General features: G+C 40.2%; 1 protein-coding gene and 1 long non-coding RNA gene across 5 annotated transcripts; one reads left to right on the top strand and one right to left on the bottom strand.

Annotated features, from left to right (window-relative positions):
* Positions 1 to 399: 399 nt before the first annotated feature.
* Positions 400 to 6531, bottom strand: LOC309718654 (uncharacterized protein). Of its 4 annotated transcripts, none has more exons than XM_082554109.1 (3): positions 6225 to 6531; positions 5177 to 5444; positions 400 to 1598 (listed from the first exon to the last, which is right to left on the bottom strand). In XM_082554109.1, exon 3 carries the CDS (start codon positions 1590 to 1592, stop codon positions 555 to 557), a length of 1038 nt encoding a protein of 345 aa, XP_082410235.1. In that variant the 5' UTR covers positions 1593 to 1598; positions 5177 to 5444; positions 6225 to 6531; the 3' UTR covers positions 400 to 554. The 4 variants fall into 4 exon arrangements, with proteins under 4 accessions (XP_082410235.1, XP_082410234.1, XP_082410233.1 ...); XM_082554108.1 differs by having other exon boundaries at positions 6261 to 6531; XM_082554107.1 differs by having other exon boundaries at positions 5177 to 6531.
* Positions 6532 to 18635: 12104 nt separating this feature from the next.
* Positions 18636 to 22352, top strand: LOC309719746. The gene is made up of 3 exons (XR_014280309.1): positions 18636 to 18835; positions 21735 to 21998; positions 22111 to 22352. It is a non-coding gene; the product is annotated as an uncharacterized lncRNA (long non-coding RNA).
* Positions 22353 to 23879: the final 1527 nt, after the last annotated feature.

Here is a 23879-nt window from a genome sequence, read left to right as displayed (position 1 = left end):
AAGGGGATGAGTTCAGTGGAGTTGCTAAAAACATTCATGCATATGAAAGCCATGATTAGCATTGGCCTGCCCATATTGTCTTTATGAAAGATTCAGTTAAATATATATATATTTTTTTGGATTAGATATATTTTGACAGCCCTCTTAGTTACGAAGCATCTTGTTTGATGGTACAGATTTACCTGGTCCAATGTGTCCAAGATGCTCGCAATCTTTTTGGCGTGTTGCTCCTCCTTTGGCACGTATGACTTTGATCAGCTGACTTGAGTGCATGTCTAACTGGGCCATGAACTTCCACTCAAGAGGGACAGCCATGAGCCTCTGGAACTCTATTTAAAAACAAAACACAAATGACAGTAGATATTGTATTATGGAACAAAATGCTGAAACTGATTGTATGCCAAAATGTCTATATCCCAAAAAGTATAACATATATGGGAATTCAAAATGTAAATTCTTTCATTAAGTTCAGTGTTATAAAATCTCAACCACATCAAGTTATGACCGATTCATGAAAGTTAACTGCAATAAATCCCGAAGCATACAGACTTCGATCACTTCAGTTCCATTCTTACCTCTTTCTGTGTGAAGAGTGCAGGCCATCTGTCCTTCAGTTCCTGAATGCTTGGTTCTTGGTTTACCACCTCATGTCGTCTGTAGGCAAACGTGTTAGCCATTTTGTCTGCGATGACCCTTTCATTGTCCCTTATCCCGATCTCTGTCAGAAGTTCTAGTCTCACTTTTTCCATGCTGTCCAGAGTCTCACCAGTAGGAAAGGATGGATAAAAGTTAGCTTCAGAACGTTTTGGCTTCTTCACTTTTTTAGCAGGGAAAGCATCTGTAGTAGCTTTAGATTTCAGTGAGTTTACACACAGCTCTGGACACCCCTGTAATTTGAGCTGGGTCCTGTAGTTTGCCATTTTGTACTTCAGTCGTTGTTTCCAACCGTAGCAGCCATTGAATGATCCAGGTTCTTTCAAACATGGGTGCTTTTTGATAAGGGCCTCTGCAGCTGCGCAGAAATGTGCATCCTCTGGATAGGCCTTGTAACGGTAAATTTCTTCTGCAACTCTTTTCAGGATATCAGACAGCATTCGGGCGCTTAAAGTCAACATTTTTTGGCTCACACGGTACTCAGTATTCCCCCTCTCTAGCTGTAGCTCTGTGTCATATGAAAATTGGGGAATTGCAAAGTCTTCTGGCCACTGTTGTGTTCGAGATGACATAGATTCAGGGGATGAGAGGATAATTGTGTCATTTGATGCCACCGAAATACCGTCATCAGACTCAAATGAAAGAGACAGAGATGAAGTGGACTGATCGGCACTGATCAAAGGTGGATTTGTTTGCTGGTGGATCACTTTGATTGTCCCCAAATTCCGAAGTTCGGTGGTAGAATTCAGATTAAAGAAGTCGTTGCCAAAGTCTTGGTCCATGTATTGCAGTCTGAAGTTACCTTTTAACCCAAAGGTAGTCTTTATCGTGCTGAGAAGGTCTTCAAGTGACTCTGGGATGCCATTTGGAAGAGTCAGCTTTTCAATGTTGTTCTCTCCTAAAATCACCTTCAGTCTTGCAGGTGTTGAACCAGCCATGGTGGTCTGAGAACAAAGCACAAGCACAGTTAGTGAGGATCAACATGTAAACCACTGACATTTCCAATTAGGAGAATTTAATGTCAAACTAGAGGAAAAGAGAGAAGGCAAAGAGAGGAGGAAAGGGGAGGAGAAAATGAAGAGGAGAGGTGGAGATCAGCTGAGGCAGCGAGGAGAGAAGGCAAACCGAAGAGAAGGGAGGAGAAGAGAGATGGCGAGAATATGGGAGACATTGAAGAGAAGAGAGAAGGAGAGGAGGTGAGGAGAATATAGGAGACAATAAGGAGAGGAAAGAAGAAAAAGAGAAGAGAAGCAGAAGGGGGGAGAGCATAGGATTAGCATTCACTGACTGGAATCCAGCGACCTGCATTAAAAAAAATGACATAACTGATGAATTGCCAATGACATCATCACACCACTTTGGCTTGCAGTATAAAATAAATATGTTCTGAGAACACATTAGTATTGTATGGGTCTGGGTTTTGTTTTCCCACTTAAGAAAATACTTTATCATATTTTGAGGCCTCACCATTTAAACATGGACATATCTTTTCAAGGTGACAAGACGCATCCCTCTAATATTGTAGTCTGCCAGTGGGTAGGTATCATGCAGTTCTTGTGGCTCAACAAGTTCCACTTCTTTGCTTGGTGATGTTTTGAGATCATAAGCTCTGTAGTGTTCCATATACCATCCGCTAAGCTTTTTCAGAATGAAGATTAGTTTGTCCTGCAGTATCACCATTTGGATGATTTCACCAAACTCTGGCAGTCCTCCCAGTGAGCCGTGGATCAAGATCATCCCACACTTGTAGATTATTCCATTATATGCTACACTTTTAGCCAAGCACACATTGTCCATATCTGGAGACTTCTGTCTCAGTGCATTTGAGATGTCCTTGTTAAGAACATCAATGTGAACAGTGGAAACATCTGTTACTTCCAGTGGGGGTTTGGCAAAGCTAATTGCATGCAAATGATATGCAATCTGATACTGATGTCTCTGTGAAAGGGAAAGAAGTACATTTTTGAAGCATCTGATGTTCCTTGCAACTCTTTTAAAAAAACTATGCTTTGCTTCGAATCGCATAGTCCATAGTGCAACCAGTGGCCCAAACTTACGGATCAAGTATGGATAATGTTCCAAGTAGTGGTGCTTTGGTTTAAGATTAACATCTGGGAAAACCTCTTGAAACTTGATTCTGTGCTCGGAGATCTTAAAACCAAGATATGCAATGGAGTCCTCAGTATGAACAGGACTGACAACAAGATCAACAATGTCCTTCAAGTCTGTTAAGATGTGCCAAGCAGGCTCCTCACAGGGTACACTCTGCCCAACGAACAAAGGCAAAAATCTGATAAGACTCCAGTTCTCGTGTGCATTCCCTCCTACACTTTTTTTGGATGCAAAACTGAGAGCCACAGGATGAGGTCGATTTGTTTTGTCAGCCCACTTAAAGTTGAAAGATGATATTGCTTCATTCAATGTACATAATGTGAAATACTTTTTTTTGATTAACAAATTGAGGCAAAGCGCAAGTTCAAAAGGAACAATTCCCTCAAAAAGATCATGTACAACATCAGGTGGAAACCCAGTGGTAACATCAAAATGTGAGAGGTGCTTTGACAAAATACACTTTGATTTCACACCATAATAACTGGGCCATTTGTTTTCCTCGATAATTCGTAAATGATCTGCATGAATGTCTTTTGTTCTTAAAGTAAAGACTTCACTTCTGACTTCAATAGTCTGGAACTCTGATGTTTCTGCAGTGCAAAATCTACATACGTATGTCCCTGAGAAATTTTCAAAGAATCCAGCAATACTGTGTGCACCAAGGTTGTCGGCAACAACACACTGAACAGTGCCTTTTACTGTTCTGCCCAACTTTGACAGAAATATCCCACTCTGTTCCAAAATTACAAGATCATTAATTACAGGTTTTAACACTTTCTCATACCCATAGCACTTCAGATCATTACTTTTGATTAAAGCAGCCAAATAGATTGAGGTTAAAGCAGAATTACAGCCTGGTGGCAAATTACCCAAAACCCAGTACAATCCACAAATTTTATGCTTCCTCCGTGATGTACCAAGGGGATTACATATTTCGAATTCATCAATGTATAATATCAATGAAATGCTTTCCTGCTTGGACAACAGTCCATTTTCATGGAAGAAGTCACCATCGAAGATAGTTTTGTAGTGCACATAAGTTTTTTGAGGCTGATTATCTACAGTATTCAAATTAACAGCCTGATCCAAGATTGTCTGGCAGTCAAGAATATGCTGCAAAGACTTTAAAATTGAAATATATTGGAATGACTTGTTATTTTTTCGGTCAAGTATATATTCCACTGGTTCCACTACTTTAAAGTGGCTCTTATAGTATGCTTTTCGTCTCCAAGGACTGGAAAGTGGACCTTTATCTCCAATTGCTTTTTTTACAGGGTTTGTCTCACAGAGTACACTGGCTAGCTTTTCAACAACTGACTGGTCAAATTGGCATCCGTTGTCTTGTAATACTTGGCTAATAGTCTTTTGGGTAATCGCCACAGAAACAGAACCAATCAAATAGTTTAACTCCTGCAAAAGCTCATCTACAGCTGCATTAGACACAAGAAAGATGTGTTCCAACTTAAGGAGCACTGAAGCAATTTTAAGCTCAATATCCTTCTCTAAGTTTTCAGAATACCCATTGTCAAAAGCAGAATTTAAATTTACATCACTCTCTATAATTTCCACATCTGAAATATCACTGGCAACACTGGCAAAAGATTCATCAACAGAACTTATTCCAGGCTTAAATGTGTTCACTGTACCAGAGTGTTTTCTGTATTTATGACTTTTGAAGTTCTCATAGACATTGGTTTTATATTCACAGTTTTGGAACACACATGTTACAGTCTCCTTATTTTTAAGATGCTGATAGATATGTTGAAAATATTCTCTTTCTGTGGAGAGTTGATTATGGCCACAAATATGGCAAGTGAATGTGGACGCAGCTTTGGAGACTGCTTGTTGGGCAGGGTGATTTCTTGATAGATGGCTCAGTAGGGCGTTCCAAGTCTTGAACCTACATGCACAATTTAAATAAGTGCATGGATATGAGTGGCCTCGTCCGTAATGCCTATGAATCAGTTTGTAGTGTTTGAGCAATTCAGATCTTTTTGTTAATGTTGTCCCACAGTCCTTGCATCTCCACATGAAGCATAGCACTGGAGGAACAAAGAGACACGCTTTACTGGGTGTATATAAATAATTTGAGAAAACACAGAGGGAGAGTTGGGCAATATTACAATATATCAATATGGTGATATGAGACTAGATCTCATCTCAGCTTTTTGCCACATTGCCCAACACAAAGCGAATCATTTAAACACAAAATGTATTCATCAAATGTAGCCAGCCCTCTCTAATTAGATTTTAAAGGGATAAGTTCAAAACAAAAGTTTAAAAACAAAACCCAAATGCCCATAGGTACATTTTTTTTTTTTTGCAATTGTTTTATATATAAAGCCGATTCCTGTTCAGTGTAAAACTGAATTAAGTTTAAATGAGACATTACTATTTTGAACTTGCATACCTTTGTTGTTGATAAACTGAAAGTACGCAAGTTCACAGGTAAAACGAGCTGCCTGGCACGCCTCCACACAGGAATGCCCCTCTTGAAGTAGTCACAGAGCTGAGAAGAAGTTAGGTCAGAAGGTGGCGATGGGGCATCACATTGGACACCAAGCCAAAGGTTGTGGCACTGTCCAGGGTTCCAACCAGAGGTGATGTAATCTTTCTGCCATCAGCAGACACCCCTCTGGAGAGGTTGACAGGAAGGAAAGGAAGCGCTACCCAAAGTCCTAAAGATTAAAGATATGTTCGAGTTAGTCTGTCGATCTTTCATCATGTTTACAGTGTTCATCTGCATCTATGTACTTATATATGTATTCAGACACAGACCAGAAGTGTGCTAGGTCTACAAGAAATCTGATGGCTGTATTTTCTGTGTTCAATAGCGTAATACTTTCTTCTATGATTTCTAATTTTGATTTTCTGCCGCACACCATCTCCCTCTCACACGGCTGATCCGTGCGTGTACGAGCGCTGCACGCACCCTTTCTCCTCGCCTTCTTAACGTTATGTACATTGAAAGCAATGCAAGCGGCAGTAAATGCATGCTTCCTGGAGCCACCACAGCTAAACTTTGCCTCCTACATCACCCGTGGCCGTGACCGCGTGAACTATTCGCGCCGACAGGCATACTGCGAACAACCACTCGTGTATAAATGCGCGCGCCCGAAGTAACGTATTCTGAAGAGAACCGCGGCCCAGCTTGCCGCTATAATGTGCTAATGCTAATGAATAACTAACAGTAAGCCAACACCGACACACTGCATGAATACACAACTTTAAGCTAGCGTTACGATATTAAAACAAGAGAGTACCGCCGGAAAACTACTAACTTAACCTACATGTCCAAGCACAAACTACCAACAGGTCTGACATTTCGCTAATGTTAGCAGGGCTGAATGATAGCGGTTTGGTCAGGTCAGTTTACTAAACACTTAACAAACTTAACAATACAGTTGGAATATTTTTATATCTAATATATTAAAATATGTGTTCTACATTTGACTTACCTTCAAGGACTATGGAAAAAGTAATATCTTCGTTACCTTATTGACCAAATTGTTCACGAGGTCCTGCCTGCAGCCAAGTGCCTCTCAAATTGTTGTTCTCAACCGCAAGTAGAAAATTCTGGAGAAGGCGGAGACGTCATGACATCAGATGCACTGCGTCAGGAGAAACCTAATTGATGCAGGTTGACTCTAATGAGAATAGCAGGTTACATGTGTACTGAGGGAACAACACGTAATAACAAGTTGATATACTCCACAAATTTAGACTGGCTCCACTAAAGCAGAAATCTTAATGAAACTGACTCTGAACTTTACATAACTTCAACTACTGCTGAAATACACTTTTTAGAGTGTATACACATGAGGGAATCAGGGCAGAGAGGAAACACCTGGGGAACACAGCTGGACAATAGTCTAATGAGACAGGGGAACAAACACTGACTAAACACAGAGAGAGCGAGGGACACACTGAAAATATAAACAACCACAGAGACATGACTATACATGGGGCATGAAACAGAGAGGAGGCATGACAACAGAAACCTAAAGATTGGATAAGAAACTAAGGCAACATCATAACAATACAAATATTAAACAGAAGGATAAGAATAATAATAACCAAAACAAGGAACAGAATCTTAACCTCAGAATATGAAATAAACCAAAATCAAAACTCCAAATGCATAAACGCTGGGTCACAAACAGAGGACCATGACGATCCAGAAAGTAGACATATGCTTGCAACATGAAAGCTTGCTGAAACTGCTAATTACCACAAACTGTAGTGGTCAATTTCCTGGACTAACCTGATTCTGATCACAGCAAAGACCACTTAGGGCTTTAGGGCTTGCAAAATTCATCCGCCAATCAGCGTCACTGTATATTTAATGCTTTTCAGCCTGTAAACATTGCTTCTGCCTGCACACTTTGCTAACATCTCGACTGCTTTTATTATCTCAAGGTCACTTTTGTTTTCTGCTATTGTCATGACACAGTGCGAATTCCCATGGGTCACAATAATTAGTGCACTCCCATACCTGTGCAATGCTAAATACTTAAAATACTTAATAATTTTTTTTATTATTTCTCAATATTATATCTATGTGCTAGTGCTATATCTGTGTGCTATGTGCTCTCAGCCTTTTGTTTGACCCTAACAGAGTCTCCTCTCTTATTTATTTTTATTGTTTTATTTTTTTTCTCAAAAATTATACAACACATGTAGATACTTGTGTGGAAACATATGACAGAAACTTTCCCTGCTCCGATAGGAAGACAGTGCTGATTAATCACTCCTCGTGTGAGCTAAGATATACTGGCAGAGGTAAAATGCAATTTTGATTCCTACAGTTTTCCAAAGTGTAATCAATAACGTCGACACATTCCGTCTTGCTATGCCTGAGTAAGTGAAAACACTTGCAAGGTATTGTAGAAGTATCAGAACATCCATGAATAATCATGTCTGGCCAGGGAACATAAGTGACTTCAGCCACTGTTTAGAGTTTGGAGGACAGAGAACACAAGCAGTCCTCCAACTCAAACCCCTGTAACCTAGAAAGAAGCAAACAAACAGAAATCACAGTGACTAACTGTAGTGTACCTCACCCAGAGTACCTCAGCTTAGGCTGAAAGGATGATGAAAAACATCTGTTTAGTTCGCCTGCATGTGCTTTATTTCATTTTAGCTACAATAGCATGAAACTGTTATTACTATGAAACTCATCTGATGTACCTGTCATGCTGGATATTGTAATAGTTTTCTATTTTTCCATTTTAAAGATATGTAGAGTGCTGATGATGGCACAAGAATGCCAGCTTTGAAAAATTCCGTAAACTTGTCTTCTAGTTTAAGTTAGCCGCGACTCCAGATAGTTGCTGTGCCTTCGGATGCACTAATCTGCATTTATTTACAGTTGCTAGAAGAGCATAGAGTATTGCACCAACATGTGAACACCTCTCCTAACCCTGCCTTACAGGCCAAATGGCACCGAACCCTGCTTCTCCACTGTAGTTCATGTAAACAGTCGGAATGATTTACCTGACACTGGAAAAATACTTGGTCGACTTTACTGATGCAACATTAATCCGGTTGTTCAGTGATGACGTGACGAATCCTACTTCCGGGCCTAAAGTAGTCTGCGTTTAATATGGCTTTTGTGTTGTTAACATGTTTAATGTTATGTATTTTCTTCTATTTGATCTCAAAAAGCTCCTAAAACAGTCAGTGATCACTGTTGACCTCCCTCGGCTTTTATTACCGCTAATCATTTATTTAAGGTCAGTTTTTAAAACCTTAGGATGTAACTACAGCCCAGCCCATGCAGCAGTACATGAATGACTAACCTCGTATTATGGATGGATTATCTCAGTTGTTCTCCTGGCTGAAGTTTGGTCCTTTTACAGCATCCTGCCATGCGATTACATTTGTTCGTGACCACCGAGAACACTCACGTTAACTTTTATCGAGTGGGAAAAAAGTTATCTTGTTTATAATATGCTAACATAGCTGTGTCGCTAGCGGTCACGTAGCACATCATTATATACCAGCTAGCCCAACTTCAGTAACCCTACAAACGTCACTGCTGTGTAGTTTTCTGTCTTCATTTATGCTGGAAGTGATAACAGAGCTGTACGTTTTAATTTGTTTCCAAATCGCCGCAGTCAGGACATGCTATATTGTATTTAGATAGAAGCTAGCGAGCTAACTCCCTGCTAACTTCTAACTCCGTTAAATGTCATAAATTCCTTTTCATGGATGCCTGGATGTTAAACTCAATTGTTACACCTGGTAGAGCAGAACGCTGATCATTTTATTAAAGATGAAAGACTTTAGACAGTTTTTCAACTCTCAGTAATGCCATAGTGATCATTTGATATATGGACCTGCAGTGGAGTTTAGGTCCAGACACGGCTAGTGATGTCAGACTGAACAACCGGATAGGATAAATTAATGCCAAGTCTTCTGACTCTACATCCTTAAATGTCCAAGACAACAAAATGTAAGATTTATGTGTGGTAGTTTGTTTAAGCTAGCTATGGAGCACTTACTTTCGCTTCAACAGTGAATAATTTCTTTGTTTTTCACCTCCCCACACAGCATTTACTCCATTATTTACAATGGAGTCATGTTTTGCCCACCAGGATAAGGAGTCGGTCACATGAATGAAAACTATGGCTACTGTAAACTTGGCTACCTGGGGAAAACTTCTTTGTTTTGAGTGCTAGTACAACATTTTTGTACTAGGGGACAGATTTCTGTACTTTTTGAACAGAAGTTTATCAATCTTAGCCCTGTCACAGAGCGGTTGCAAAAAGGATAGCCAGGACATACTCTGCCTGTAAGTTTAATTTATTATAGCTGTAAAGCCAGACATTGTTAATTTTATACTTGTGTTTGTGAACCAATTAAACAAAAGAAAAGTGCTAATTAGAGAGCTTTAGAGACGTTGCCAAGCTTTAAACTTTGAACAGAGCCAAGCTAGCAGCTTCCATTCCTTATGTTAGCTTTGCTAATTAGCTTCTGACTTCTGACTCTATACATAAGAAATCGTACCAAACCTCTCAAAATGAATAATTATCCAAGCCTATTTATAATAAATATACATTGTACTAACTGATAGTTTTATGCTTTATTTTTAAGATGCTGTCTCTAAACCTGATATCACAAGCTATTAGCAACAATAGTATGCTAACCACCAGCTAGGTTAAGTAAGGAATTTCTGCAACCTACTATAAAATGTATACATATTACATCCAGATGTCAAGAAATGAAGATGATTATTAACCTTTACTTGAGTGCGGGCAAACATTACTTAAGAGTAATCCCAGGAAACTTGTTTAGTAAGATTTGTTTGACTTTTATGTAGCAATGTAACTGTATTATGATTCTTTAGATTTCACCTAACATTCAATCTCACCAGTTCATTAGTGCCTTTGGAGTAAAATTGGTAACCTCCTTTTCTTTAGTATTTAAAGAGTTTGTAATCATTAAAAGGTGAAACCTTGTGAAACAAAATTGGATGCTGTCATTGCATTTTCAGTTCACCAGGCTGCTGTTTCTTCAGCTAACGTCCCGTCTGTGACTTCACTCTCTGAGGAACTATATAGGACCATCAGCTAACAAGCCCCATCTCAGCCTGAAGCCATGTCCCTGTAATGTACACCAGAGAGCCACATCATCTCTCCTCACATGGAATCCGTTTAAGGACAGCCACGGCACAGCACAGTTTTTTCATCTCTGCCTACTGTGTGAACTTTTAATGCGATTACCGGTCACATAGGATGACACGAGTCCAGGCCACGGCGTCCGTTTTTCCAAAGCTAACATAAGAGGTTTGGAAAGATGATCGTCAAATATCCCTGCACATCCCTCCTGGCAATCAATCGTAAAGGGCTAATATTAAAATCTAATATTAAAGGGCTGTGACAGTAATGAGCACTGTGGATGTGTGGTCCAAGGCTGCGGGATTAAATGGGTGCACTTACAATACCAGTAAACTCAGGCCAATCTCAGCAATATTTAGCTGGACATTGAGCTGCAGTGCCTGAGCCTCAAGTCATGTTAGCTTAACACCAAAAGGCACTCAAGTACAAGGGGGTTGGGAGGTGTGCATGTACGTGTTACGCTCCATTAGTAGCTTACATTCAAACTGAGTCCAAACACTTAAATGGGTTGCATACTTGGCTTAGCAGTGAAACGTTTGCTGCCACCCAAAGTTGCTTCAACCTCCTGAGGCAGTTTAAACAGATACACCTGAGTGCTGCCTCAGTTTTCTAAACTCTGGAGTTAAATAACCAGGGACTCATTCATCCCCACTGCAATTATAGAAAACTGCTTTATCTACATGCAAAATTAGGAAATCTCTTGCGCTTGCAGTGAAAGAGCTATTTTGCAACTACTCCTTGGTGCCCCATCTATTTGCACTGTGTAATTGTTTTATCTGATATTCTGCTTGGTTTGAATCTAAACTCTTAACGCCAAACCTTATTCTTGTATAAAACAATCAGGACTTGAATCGTGCCACATCCTACTCCCCACTCTGCTGCCTTTTGTTCACACTCGCTTTCAATTTTTGCATGCTGAAGGCCAAGAATATGAGACCAATTAAAACTCAGAGCAGGGTCTTACAACCATCCTCTCTCCTGGCAGGCGTCCTCGTAACACGTTGCACATTCTTTGCTCCAGAAAGCCTTGTGCTCTTCGCCCCATTTCCCAAAACCACATAAGACAAAAGGGGGCTGGTGGCTTGGGGTGCGTGCCAAGCTCAGATGCGCAACAACAAAGACAAAGGAGATCACAGTGGGAATTAGGGGATTCCCCAGAGAGCAGAAGGGAGGATGATGGTGTTTATGAGGTAAATCTGCTGTGAAATCTCCCCCACATAGAAAGTGTGCAGGACAACACTGTCTGCTTAGGCCTGAAGTGACAAGAATGAGGTCGATGTACCCCGGGCACATGACCCCCGAGTAAGTCCCGAGAATAAGGTGCCTGGGGCAATGGCACTGCTTCGTCAAACTCAGAGGTCACTCATTAAGGCCAGGATCCTTCTCTCAGCCTAAATGTCTTGAAGGAGTGGCTGTTTCAAAGCAATTATGGTCAGACATGGTTATCCATGTCGACCAGGGTCAGAAGTTAAAGGATCCCTGGTGACTGCTTGCATGTCCTGGGTTGGTGCCCCCCAATTCCCCCTCCTTTTCAGGCTTTACTGGAAGAGTTACGTTTTCCTTTTACATTATAGTCCCACCTCGCAGGCTGTACAGTACTAAACCCATTTGTAAGGACAGAATGAATTTCTCACCTCAGGTTTTGGACCCGTATAGGAGTCATAAAATAAAATGACACATGATCACACATGGAAACATTTTTCTCACAATTTAAAAATACAGTAAACCATATTTATAGTATTTAAGCTTCAAGTAAACAAACAATTTAACAAACTTCAGCTAAACTAACAAACACAAATAAGCAGCTTTGAATCTGATTTATTTGAATTCATTTTGAAGTATAAGGAGTTTGTTTGCCAGAGAACAACATGCAGAAGAATGACACAGATGCATTTTTTGATATTTATGCCCATGTGGTATCCACCCTACTAACAACAATTAGCTCTCAGAACTCAGTTTCTGACAATTACAAAATAACTGTTTATATTAAAACAGGGATTATCATCAACACAGTTCCCTTTTACATCCCTTTTATCATCATGTCAGAACTTCCTTAAAATGCACAGTCGGGGCATTCCAGTCTAACCACAGTTAATTCATAGTAGTAACCCAGCAAAAAGTTTTGTTGACTCTGAGATTGGGTTGAAACATGAAACAAGAAAAAAAACCACCTCTTTAATACTAGTTTGGTTCTAAAGGAAAGGAGATCTGAAGGATATTTTTCCTCTCCACTGCATTAGACACTCAGCAAATTTAGAACCAAAAAGTTCTTGTTATAAGGAAATAAAAAGCAGATGCATGTTTTTTTTTTGTTTTTAATCTATTTAGTGGCCTGATCACAGTAATTTAACAACCAAATAAAGTGTTTATCATGGACATGTTAGTGTGTAGCTAAATTTTCACTTTTTAGCAGTGGCTGCAATATAGATGTCAGTCAACAAAATTTGTTGAGTGGAAAAAATAAATGAAAGGGTGACTGTTCACCTCTCACTTTTCACCCACTTTTAGATGCAAAAATGATGTATTGAACTATTTAAGGAACTATTACAAACATGGATATGAATATCAAAGAGGGCAAGTTTCAAATAATAGGGTCAACCCTCATTTTACGTATTTGTAATCACTGTTCTAAATGTTCAGTTTCAGGCAGTTTTTTCTACTTGTGGTTATCAATCATGTCAGTGAGGCACACATCCAAGTCCCGCCTACCAGTTGTTTAAATGAAGCGGCAGCCAATCAGAGGAGGGTTTGCTTAAAGTGAAACACTTGTAATCCGTACCACCACTGTTGTGTTTATGACTTGCTAAATAACCCATACACAGAGCGCTGACCAGGCTTGAGTAATGCCATGGTGTTTTTGAGCTTAAAATAATAACTTTTTTATGGGAAAAAACAGTTAGATATGGGTTAAACATGTTAAAGCTGTTCTTGTACAAAATAAACAAATTATTTGTATTCAGCATTTACCAAACTTTGTAACTTCCTGTGCCTGCAAAATTGCTGGTGTTGAATTGTTTTTCCAGTTCCAATCAATCCTTGTGTGCTTCCTATTTATTTATTTTTAGGAGCCAAAGCTGCACCGTGGTAAAAATGTGTCATCCCACAACACGCGGATCTCTGGACCACATACTTGTAAATTTGCAGCTCATGAATGTCCATGATGGAGGTCCTCCTCACAGAGGCCTTTTTCATGTCGCTGTCAAAACAACTCGTTAGCTCTCGGAAAAAGACACTTTTTCAACCCATCTTTTGAATATTTCTCGCTGGACACGATCCAAAAACTTTCCCAGCCTGGACGATTGTCCTGGGAGCTTTCATTGGATTAATTTTTTTGTTTTGATTCGGTTTTTCTAGTCTGTCAGTCAACCCTCTACCCCCCTGAATTCTCGTACTCTTTGCTGTCTCTGTGTGTTTCTGTCTCTGAAAGGAAACTTTGATGCACTTATGGAATGCAGTGCTCTCTGCTCTCCCTGTGCAGGGAGCCTGAGAGGGGCCACACACCCCCGAACACTCACAAATTACACACCTCAGACGCCCTGCACGCAGCAGCTGTGTCCCAGTGCTTTAAAGGAAGCCTTCCCCTGCTCTGCTCGCTGCTGGCGTCCGCATGCCGCTGCCCATCGGGACCCTTCTGTGCTGTTTGCTGCTGTTGCCTTTGATTTGCTGCTCTGTGCAGCGGTCCTGCAGCCATCCCAGACCTCCGTGGGTTTGGAGGGGTGGATCTGGCTGTATGGTGTCAGTGATGCTGACAAGCCCTCCTCAAGGTATTCCACGTCATCTGTCATTTTCATCCCACATGTTTTTAACTTTTCTTTATTCCTCCCGACCCCCAAAATTTTAAACAGACTCTGAACACACAATCATGCATTTTTAAAGCAGCTTACATTTAACGATGCACATGCACTGAAATGTGTAAGAAATGTTTTATTCATTTTTTTTTCAAGTTTCATGGCTATGGGGACACAGAAAATCTATTTCTTTGCTCTGTCTGTATGGACCTCTTATATTGATGCATTAACTGTCAAAAAAAATGTTACGAACACTAAAAACATTACAAACTGCCATCCATAATTCGTTATTTTGGGAATACCACAATAATTCAGAATTTGTTGGCTAATCCAGACAATAGCACTTAAAACCTAATTGTCTGTACAATATAAAATTTTCCATTACTTCAGAATTACACTACTCAAACGTCTTGATGCATGCTCAATCATCCAGGTAAGTAAATCTCCAAAAGTGCATTCTGTTCATCTGTTCATAGCGTTTTCAGTGGGAGAAACATTTCGTCACTCATCCAGGTGACTTCTTTAGTCTCAGCTGACTGCAGGTTTCCAATCTTATAAACAGTACATTTGCATAATGACTGAAACCAGCCCACTGAGGGAACAATGGGCTGGGAGGTCACAGAATCAACTTTTAGAGATACACTACTCAAACAATTTGATCCTTCCAAAATATTCCTGAATGTACCGACGTGAAATCAGGGGAAACTATTCAGATATTGCTCTGAAAACTTTCATTTATTCTCCAAATTAAATTTGAGTTTTACTCTTAAGAGATTCACTGATTAGGAATTTGCTGTTTATACAACACAAGACTACAATACAGCAGGTAACACTATACCAGGACCAGGGCCTATCTGCTGTAAAACACACCTGGCCATTACAGACATTTATCAGTGAAGAGGGCCCCTGATATTAATATTATAGTACTAAAAATGTGACAGTAACATATAATAATAGTGCCGAAGTGTTAGTCTTCATTTCTTCATTTCATGGAGTTTCAGTTTAACAGATTCAGTAATTTTACTGTCAGCCTGTTAGTTGTTTTTCTGCCTCCATTTTTTTATGATATCGTTATTATAAATTATTCTTTCTCTTCCCAGCAGATGGCCCCGCCCCTCCCTGAGCCTGGTTCTGCCGGAGGTTTCTTCCTGTTAAAAGGGAGTTTTTCCTTCCCACTGTCGCCAAAGTGCTTCTCATAGGGGGGGTCATATGATTATTGTTGTTTTTTTCTCTGTATGTATTATTGTAGGGTCTACCTTAAAATATAAAGCTCCTTGAGACGACTGTTGTTGTGATTTGGCGCTATACAAATAAAATTGAATTGAATTAACTTATATTATGCTGGAATGTGGATCACATAATAAGATATCTGCAGCTTTTTAGTGACCAGTGACAAACAAAGATTGATTGTCACATTTTTACACCAGTTTTAGTTTTCTTTTCTTTTTTTTTTTTTTAAGTAAAACACAAACACACAAAATGTTGCTTCAAGTATTTTCTGTGTTAAAGTCATAATTCACAGTAAAAATGTTCAAATTTGTGTTTTATCAACAAACTTTTTAAATCAGGGAATTCAGTCAGTTTGAATTATCGCTGTTGTGTGAGACAAGCAGAGCGAAGCCAAGCGGAGCATTTGAAGAGTTTGGAGGATGCTGCCCTGCCTTGACAGAGTCAGACATGCAGCTCTCTCCCCAAAGTGTATTTTTGTGTGTTGGGTTGTGTATGGGAGGATGCCCCGAGGGCAGAGGAACCTGGAACATTAAGCCTTGCCATGGCGGTTCAGCGCAGCTCTGAGCCTTGAGCCGCTCTGGCAGCTTGCCTGGGGTGGAGGTGGCAGCGGGGGTGGCACAGGTTTGGAAAAAGGACCCTCAGCTCGCTCCTCTTCACTCTTCTGGGACGCGCAACCCACTCCCTGTCTGAGTCGATGGAAATGTTTTTGTCACTTTATTTTTGGAATCACGTACACCACAGAAGGGAAAGCTGGCCTTTGCGGCCTTTGTTTGACGGCCTTCATCCAGAACAGAGAGCAACACAAATTATAAACGTTCTGGAAGATGGATGCAGATGACCGTGCTGTGTTCAACTGCTGGACAGCCTTTTATGACGGTACCTTTGAAAATCCTAAATTAATGTGCACGTCCTGAACACCATTCTTCATGCTGAGAATATTTTATTTTGATGAAGTCTCAATATCTCAAACCAGAAAGTTTGCTTAAGGGAAGGAGAGGGTACAACAACTCATACATCTACAATAACCCTAACAATCAATCACTGATAATTTTGCACTACAATATGACTTCTCTGGTTCCAGACCTTCTACCAGTCTGTGATACCTGTTGGTTTACACTCACACTCAGGCTACGTCCACACTGGCCCAGATAAATTTGACAACGGCGTTTTCGTCTGAAAATGCTCCGCGTCCACGCTATCGTTTTCAGTCGTTTGCACAGAGTTGTGCGTCCACATTGAAACGTCTGAAAACGCTTACGTTCCACTACTGCCATGCGTGAAACGCAAGACGATTCGACCTGCCTCTTTTCTGTCTGCCGTTTATTTACTTTCCGGCTCTTTGAAACGTTGCGGCAAAAGGTGGAGGAAAAGCACTGAGTTTTTTAAAATGGACTAACAATGAGGTGGAATTGTTGCTACGAGTAACACAAAAGTACAAAGTTGCAAAAGCGAGTGAGAATTAAATAATTTGAAGAAAAGTTATCTGGCGCATGGAGATGGAGAGACTGATATTAATCTTTAATAGGGCTGTCAAAATTGAGTGCAAACAAAACAACTGCTGTATAATGCCCTCCGCTATCTTAGTTTAATTGGTCACATGACTGCATCACATGACTAAAATGTGTCATCGTTTTCGAAAAGGCTCCGGGTTTGCTGTCCACACTGCGACGTGAAAATGTGTCCGCTTTGGAGAGTGTTTTAAAAACGCTGTGTTTTCCTTGACCAAAAACGCTGTCGGGTGTGGATGGAAGGCCAAAAATGGAGAGAAAAAGTGAGTTTTCAAACGAAAAAGTATTAGTGTGGACATGGCCTCAATCACTGTGATTGAGCGTCATGTTATACCACTGGAAAGGAGGTGCCAGCAATAACCTACCAGAACAGTTGGTGGCTTATCCTAAGTAGAAATGGTGGGTTGTTAAACCTTCATTACTTCACTGTGTTGTGTGTGGAAAGTTATTTGGGCTCCTATTGGTCAGGGTTGCTGTGGAAAATGTCACACAGTGTCAAAGAAGCGCGATTGGGTTTTTAATTTTTTCTGTCAAGGCACCGAGGCACCGAGGCATCTCAACGTAGCATCATGTAGCTAGTTAAAACCTGGCATCGCCTGCGGTCCATCGTAATGATTAATCTCTGGCTCTCTTCCATACTGTGTCTTTTGTCCTGTCGGTAAAATGGTGTTCAAACTAGAGATGGCACGATACCACTTTTTTATGTCCGATACCGATACCGATATCATAAATTTGGATATCTGCCGATACCGATATGAATCCGATATAGTGTTTTTTAATCAACAAAACTGTTTTTTTTTTAAATATCTTGCTGCATTTTGTATAAGTTCATACTCAAGTTTAAAACAACAACTACACTAAAGCTATTCTGTTACACCTGTATGCAAAAAAAAAATATTTCATAGTTCAGCAATTCTGATCAATCTAATAAACTTAAACCTACACCATCCTCACTATTCTGGTATTTTAAAGAGTACTTAGCGTAAATATTAAGCAACCTAACTAATAGGGTTCCAACTCCCAGCAACAACAAAAATAAATAAATAAAAAATAGGGAACCACCGCTCACACTCCACCTCATGATGCTTAATCAACGTAATCAACCTTAATTTGATGCAGTGTGAAAAAAAATGCACAGAAATCAATTATTTTTCAAGAAATATTAAATAGATTCAACATCTTTCTTCAACAAAATTGCAGACTGCACAGATGATACCTTCCCAAAGGAAAAAGTACTATAGCTTACTAGGGTATATATATTAGACTTAATAGTCACTATATACAGTAATTGACTTCTATTCATTTTACATCAAATTAAAACTTTGGGTGTAAGATTCGGATAATTATTTATTAAAAGCTAGACATTTTAAATGAGAATAAGAAAGAAAAGTATGTCTTTGTGCCCCCTTTTCCCTGTTCATGCCCTATCGGCCCCCCTGGCTAAACTTTGCTAGATCCGCCCCTGCACAGTTACCAGCCGTCAGCTACGTAGAAAAAGATCCTCGAGTAGAAAGTAATATTAAATACATTCTAACAACAGCTTATCAAGCTTAAACGTGCTGCTGTTGTTCAGCCGCTGGTTTCCTCTTTCTGGTGCAAAGTGGGCCAAAAACAAACAAGAGACACGGACTCGAGACAGAAAAGCCGATCAGCTGATCGTTAAGCAGTTTCATGATTGAAGTAGCAGCAGGAGAGGCAGTCGCTCCATATATCGTTTGGTAAGCTTAACGCAGGAATGCTTTACAAACATTCAGAGATGGACTTACACACTTGCTTTACTTCTCTCGGGATAACTTTGTCGGAGATGAAATGCCGGGTTGCTAGCGAAGCTCCACATGCTATCCAGACCACCGACAGGTCCCGCATGCCACAGCCGCTCTATCACGTGATGCATACTGCTCTGACGCGCTAACGTTCTGAGGTGAGTTACGGCGTGTTGCAAGTTTTGTGAGGTGCTTTCGTGATATTTAATGGATCGGATTAAATTTTTTATTTTTCTCCGATATCCGATCCAGTAATTTAGGTCAGTATCGGACCGATACCGATACGTAATATCGGATCGGTCCATCTCTAGTTCAAACACCTTTAAAGGACTGTTTTCACAATCAAAGTTTCATTCATCTGAAAAATCCAGATGACCCGTATAGTTATTTCCTTTAAGCTCTTTCATGTGTGTACGGAGCCAAAAGGAAGTTCTTGAGCTCAGAGAGCAGGATTGCCAGTTGTTTAGGCTCATTTTGGACTTGACGGAGAATAACACTAACGCTCATGCTAATGCTGATGGTCTGTTGACCAAAATGTATGTGAACATCTGGTTACTCCATGAAATAAGTTGCACAAGATTTTATTCTTTCCAGTCAATGAGTTCTTCAGTTCTCCTTGATAAATCAGTAGTCACAGCACCATGGAGTCCAAATGTGAAAGCTAACTTTTGAGTAAAAAAAAACAGCTAGAAAGGCATTTACAATTTCCGATTAACTGGAAGCAACTGGACAGGGTCTAATCTTTATATTTTCAAAATATACAGATAACAAAACTACCAATCCAGTCTAGCATCTGAAGAAAAATCCACAATTGTAGGTATGGATTCTAGGATCTGAACCAAGTGTGAAAACTGTGACAGACCCAAGACTATCCTTCTTCTGGATCAGACCCAGGTGTTACAGCAGCTTTCACACTTAAACAAATGTATTGAATTCTCAGGGCGAATCGCCTCAGGTTCAGTCAGCCTGAGTGTGAAAACGCCCTTAGAGAGCAATCACACCTACGTTTCATTTTCTTGGAAGAGCTCACTTCGTTACATTTGTGTATTTGATTTCTTTTGGATTGCACAATCTAGCCACTGATTAAGATATAAGACAAATATAAAGCCTTACAGGAGCTTGGACCTGTTATTTGAAAACATCACTCTTCATCATTGGCTGACAGTGACACTGAACATTAGCCAGATAGCAGCCTGAAATGTAGGAACTACAGACTTTGAACAGCAACCAATTTTCTCATCTACACATATGGAGATGTGTTTTGTGTTGCACCTTGGTTTGAAAAAACGATTTACCAGGTAAATATTCTGTTAGAGAAACATTTCCATCCATGTGATTATGTATGCAGCTGTAGCACTGCTTACAACTGAAATGATAATAAAGTTGAAAAAGTCTAACTCTGATTCGAGTTGTACTGGCCTAACCAAGTCTTTGTTAAGGCTGACTCTGGGACCTTAATGGCATTTTGACTTGGGGAAGCAAGTCTTGGCCAACTGACGATCTCCATGACAAAAACGTTTGGCACAGATACGCCAAAAACAGATATGTTTCTTTTTGAAAGACTACTTGTGACTCTCTCCAAAATGTGAGTCAATCCCATTAAACCAGCACCTTAAAATGCCCAGATTTAGAACAGATGTTGGTTTACATGTTTCAAATCACCGGCCTCAACCTCTGGACTATTTTTGTCTTGTTAGTGCCTTTCAGAGCATTTATTTATACCATTATGATATACGGGTACTAACAGCTAGTCCAAGAATTTTGTACTCCAGTGAGAGAAATGTTAGTATTTTATTTTGATGTTAAGTAATACTCATCACAAGTATCTTTCTCTGCTCCTGAGAACCTCTGTAATGGACCTTACAGAGGACATTGGTCAATATCTTTTGACTTAGGTGAGCTAGCCTACCAAGTCCTGATGGACTAAATAGAGGACATCCTGGGCTTAGCTCCGAAGAGAAAGGAAATCACAAAAAAGTTAAATGGGAAGATTCTGTTTTCCTTGGTTCTCAGGAGGCTATATCATATAACTTCCACTTGCTAACCAAGCTAGCTATCGTTAAATGAAAAGTAAAACGAAGGCTTTAAAACAGAAGCTCAAAAACCAGTGGGTGGCATCATGATGGCTAGCGAGCTGTGCAGGTGCCATAAAAACTTGCTTTAGTAGTTTCATAGTGAGAAGTGTGTACACTTAACTGTGCTAAGTTTGGCTGTTAGCTTGTTACTTGCTACACGTGCAGGAAACCCCACTTTAGTAAAGTGGAGGCTAAAGGCTAATCTGCTGATAATGAAACCGCAACAGAGAGATGCTGCAAGGTATAGGGCAGTACCTTTTTCTTTTCCAGGTTGGCAGTGCAGTGATGGATATGTATACATTAGTGTGTGTTGTTTCCTTTTTAGGGGGCACAAATTCGTTATATCTAGCTGGGATCATCCGCATGTGGCATCATGCACCAAATTGATATGGCAAGGGAACCACGCTCATTCTGCTTGAAATCAGTACCAGGTGCCACTAGTGTCATTACTAAGACTGGGAGTGCCAAACACCCTCTGGTGTTCTTGCTGTCTGTTTCCACCTTGGCATGTCTTCCCTAAAAATCTGTCCAGTGCAGTCATTCAAACATCAGAGTCGTGCAACAGTAAATGCAAAGAACGCTGTCATTGTTTCCTCTAGTGCAAAAAATTGCACTTCAAACAGCCCCTGTTGGCTGTGCTGCCAATCAAACACGTCCTGCCCACTCACAGGTCTGGAGCATAAAGGAGCATTTCACATGCATCTCCAAAGACGCGTCTTTTCTTTTCTTTGAGCAATTAAAAAATTAACAGCGACCTTGAAAATCCCTTTAAGAAGTGAATCTAAAGAGGACCAGTTGGAGACATCCTCAAGCACCTCGGTGACGTGACGCCTGGTGGTATTGTTCACACTTGACCAAGAAAAAAACAAAACAATCGCAGGTTGACCGACGCAAACACGGTCTTAGCTTCTCTTTGTTCCCTCTTTCTTCCCCTCTTTGGTCCTCATTTCTCTTTCTTTCTCTCTCTTTTTTCTCTTTGTAGTTAGAGCACCAGAAGCTGTGGAGAGAAGAGTCCAAGCCGGCCAACAAAGCTATTGAAGCATTACTCCCCCCTTCCCTCCCTCCCCCATCTCCCTCTCTCTCTCCCTCTGTTTCAGGCCTTGCTGTGTTTTTGGCAGTTACTACTGACCATCATGAACGTCATTGCCAATTTTTGTGAAAACTGGCACATATGGCAGCTGAAGTGCCATATGCCATACAGAATATTTTTTGGACGTTACCCCCATTTGTATAATCGCTGGATCCGGTATAAAAGTGGCTCATTATTAATTCATTCCTTCCCAGTTTTTTTCTCTCTCTCCTGTTTGGTTCCCCTGTGTGGGTTTTTTTTCCCCTCATTTTCCTTCATTTTTTTCCAGGTCCGTTTGATGTCTAGGAGGACAGGAACGACAAGTTAATTTAATGTGCAGTGTGGGGATTAAAGCGTTTGGTTAATTCAAAGGTAAATGCAGGGATTATTTCTCGTGTGCACGTCCATCTCTGTGCATTAATCTTGTTTTTATTCTGCTGTACTATAGCACAAATTAGGTTTTAAATGCTTAAATACTCCAGTGCTAAATTGGTTTATTGCAAAAGTGATGCCCTGTAGAGTAGCCAGGGTTTTAAAGGATTGCCTTAATAGTCTTTATTTTTTTTAATATTGAAAAGTCCAATGAAAAATTTCCTATTAGCAAATGATGTATTCGTCTATGTTAAGAGCTAATTTCTGTTTAATATTGTGAATTCCTATGTTTAGCTTTTACTTAACCAAGCATTTTTAATTTGTTCTACTTGAGAAAATAAAACACTTCCTGTGTGACGGAGGAGGACTTTAGCAGCAAATTTAAGAGCTGAACTGGCTGAAGGTTGAGTCACTGTTATATCACTCAAAGTCTGTTGCCAGACTGACATTTATTTATATAAACTTGTGATTAAATGAGCCAAAATCTCTTGGACGCACAGATGCCTTTTACGGCTGCAAGTTCTTCCCGCTCTGTCTCACATGAACAGCTTTCGCATTCCTCGTCCACTATTGCAGGAATTGTTTCCTCTTGTGTGTCTCCGTCTTACTGCAGAGCGCACACACTTGACACACAAACGGCTCACACTTCCTCTCTGATTCTTCCTCACAGTCGCTGCCTCTCTTCCTTCTCCTCTTCTGCCCTCCTTTGGAAAGAGACTGAAAGATCTACTCTAACGCTCTCAGCCTTCCCAGCGTTTCTGTTCGTCCATCATGATGTCAGATTTTGGCTCTTCTTCATCGCACCTGGACCGTTAACTCAGCTCAGAGCTGCTACATTTGAACACTGATGATGTCACTAATAGATAACCAGGAGATTTGAGGCTTTGGGCCAAAGTCACTCCCTTCTTTCGGTGATCACATAACAAACGCACAGCAGTTCAGTTTTTCAGGAGGTTCTCAGTAGTTTTGGTTTATGGCTTCGCGTGCAGCGAGACATGAGCACTTTATTCAGTGACTTTTCCTCAGCTGTTCTGATGAGCTTTAGTGGCTTAATATAAATACTTCTGATTTATTTATTTCTCCTTATTATTATTTCTAGCACCCAAAAAACAAGCAAATAAAAATGAAATATCCTGAAGCTGCATCTGTACAACTGTTTTAAAAGCCGTCAAAGTCAAAGAAAATCTAATCAGTACTGTGCCAACTTACAATTATTAAGCTCCCGCTGGCTTTGACAATTTTGTATTTAATGATAAGCTGTGCAACATGACACCAGCTTTAAGATATAATCTTCCTGCAATTCCAGCAGTATTTTTGCACAAACACAAAAATTAACCTGCAAATATTCGAGCAGAAGAAACAACAAAGGTCTGTGCGGTGCTCAGGAACCCGTCTGCACCAGGGGTTAGTTCATGTGCAACACAATTAACTGGCAGAAAATGAAACGTAGTTCCCTCCCAGTGAATAAATGATTTGGGGCTAAATTGATAGCATCCGAATATTAAGTAAAAGAAAAGAAAAATTAGAGGCACACGAGGCAATGCTTCATATCAGGATTGAAATGTAAATATTTTCTTGCAAAACAAAATCTGTTATTTCTGCTTTTTAATCTTGCTGTCGTAACCGACAAGAGAAGCACATCAGAAGTTTATCTGAGTCTTTGCATTGAATGACTCCTTCATGCTT

The sequence above is a fragment of the Aulonocara stuartgranti genome (assembly GCF_965226115.1).
Source record: "Aulonocara stuartgranti genome assembly, chromosome: 12".
Taxonomy (NCBI): Eukaryota; Metazoa; Chordata; class Actinopteri; order Cichliformes; family Cichlidae; genus Aulonocara; species Aulonocara stuartgranti.
The sequence above is the reverse complement of the archived record's forward strand: the minus strand, read 5'-3'. Positions and strand labels throughout refer to the sequence as shown.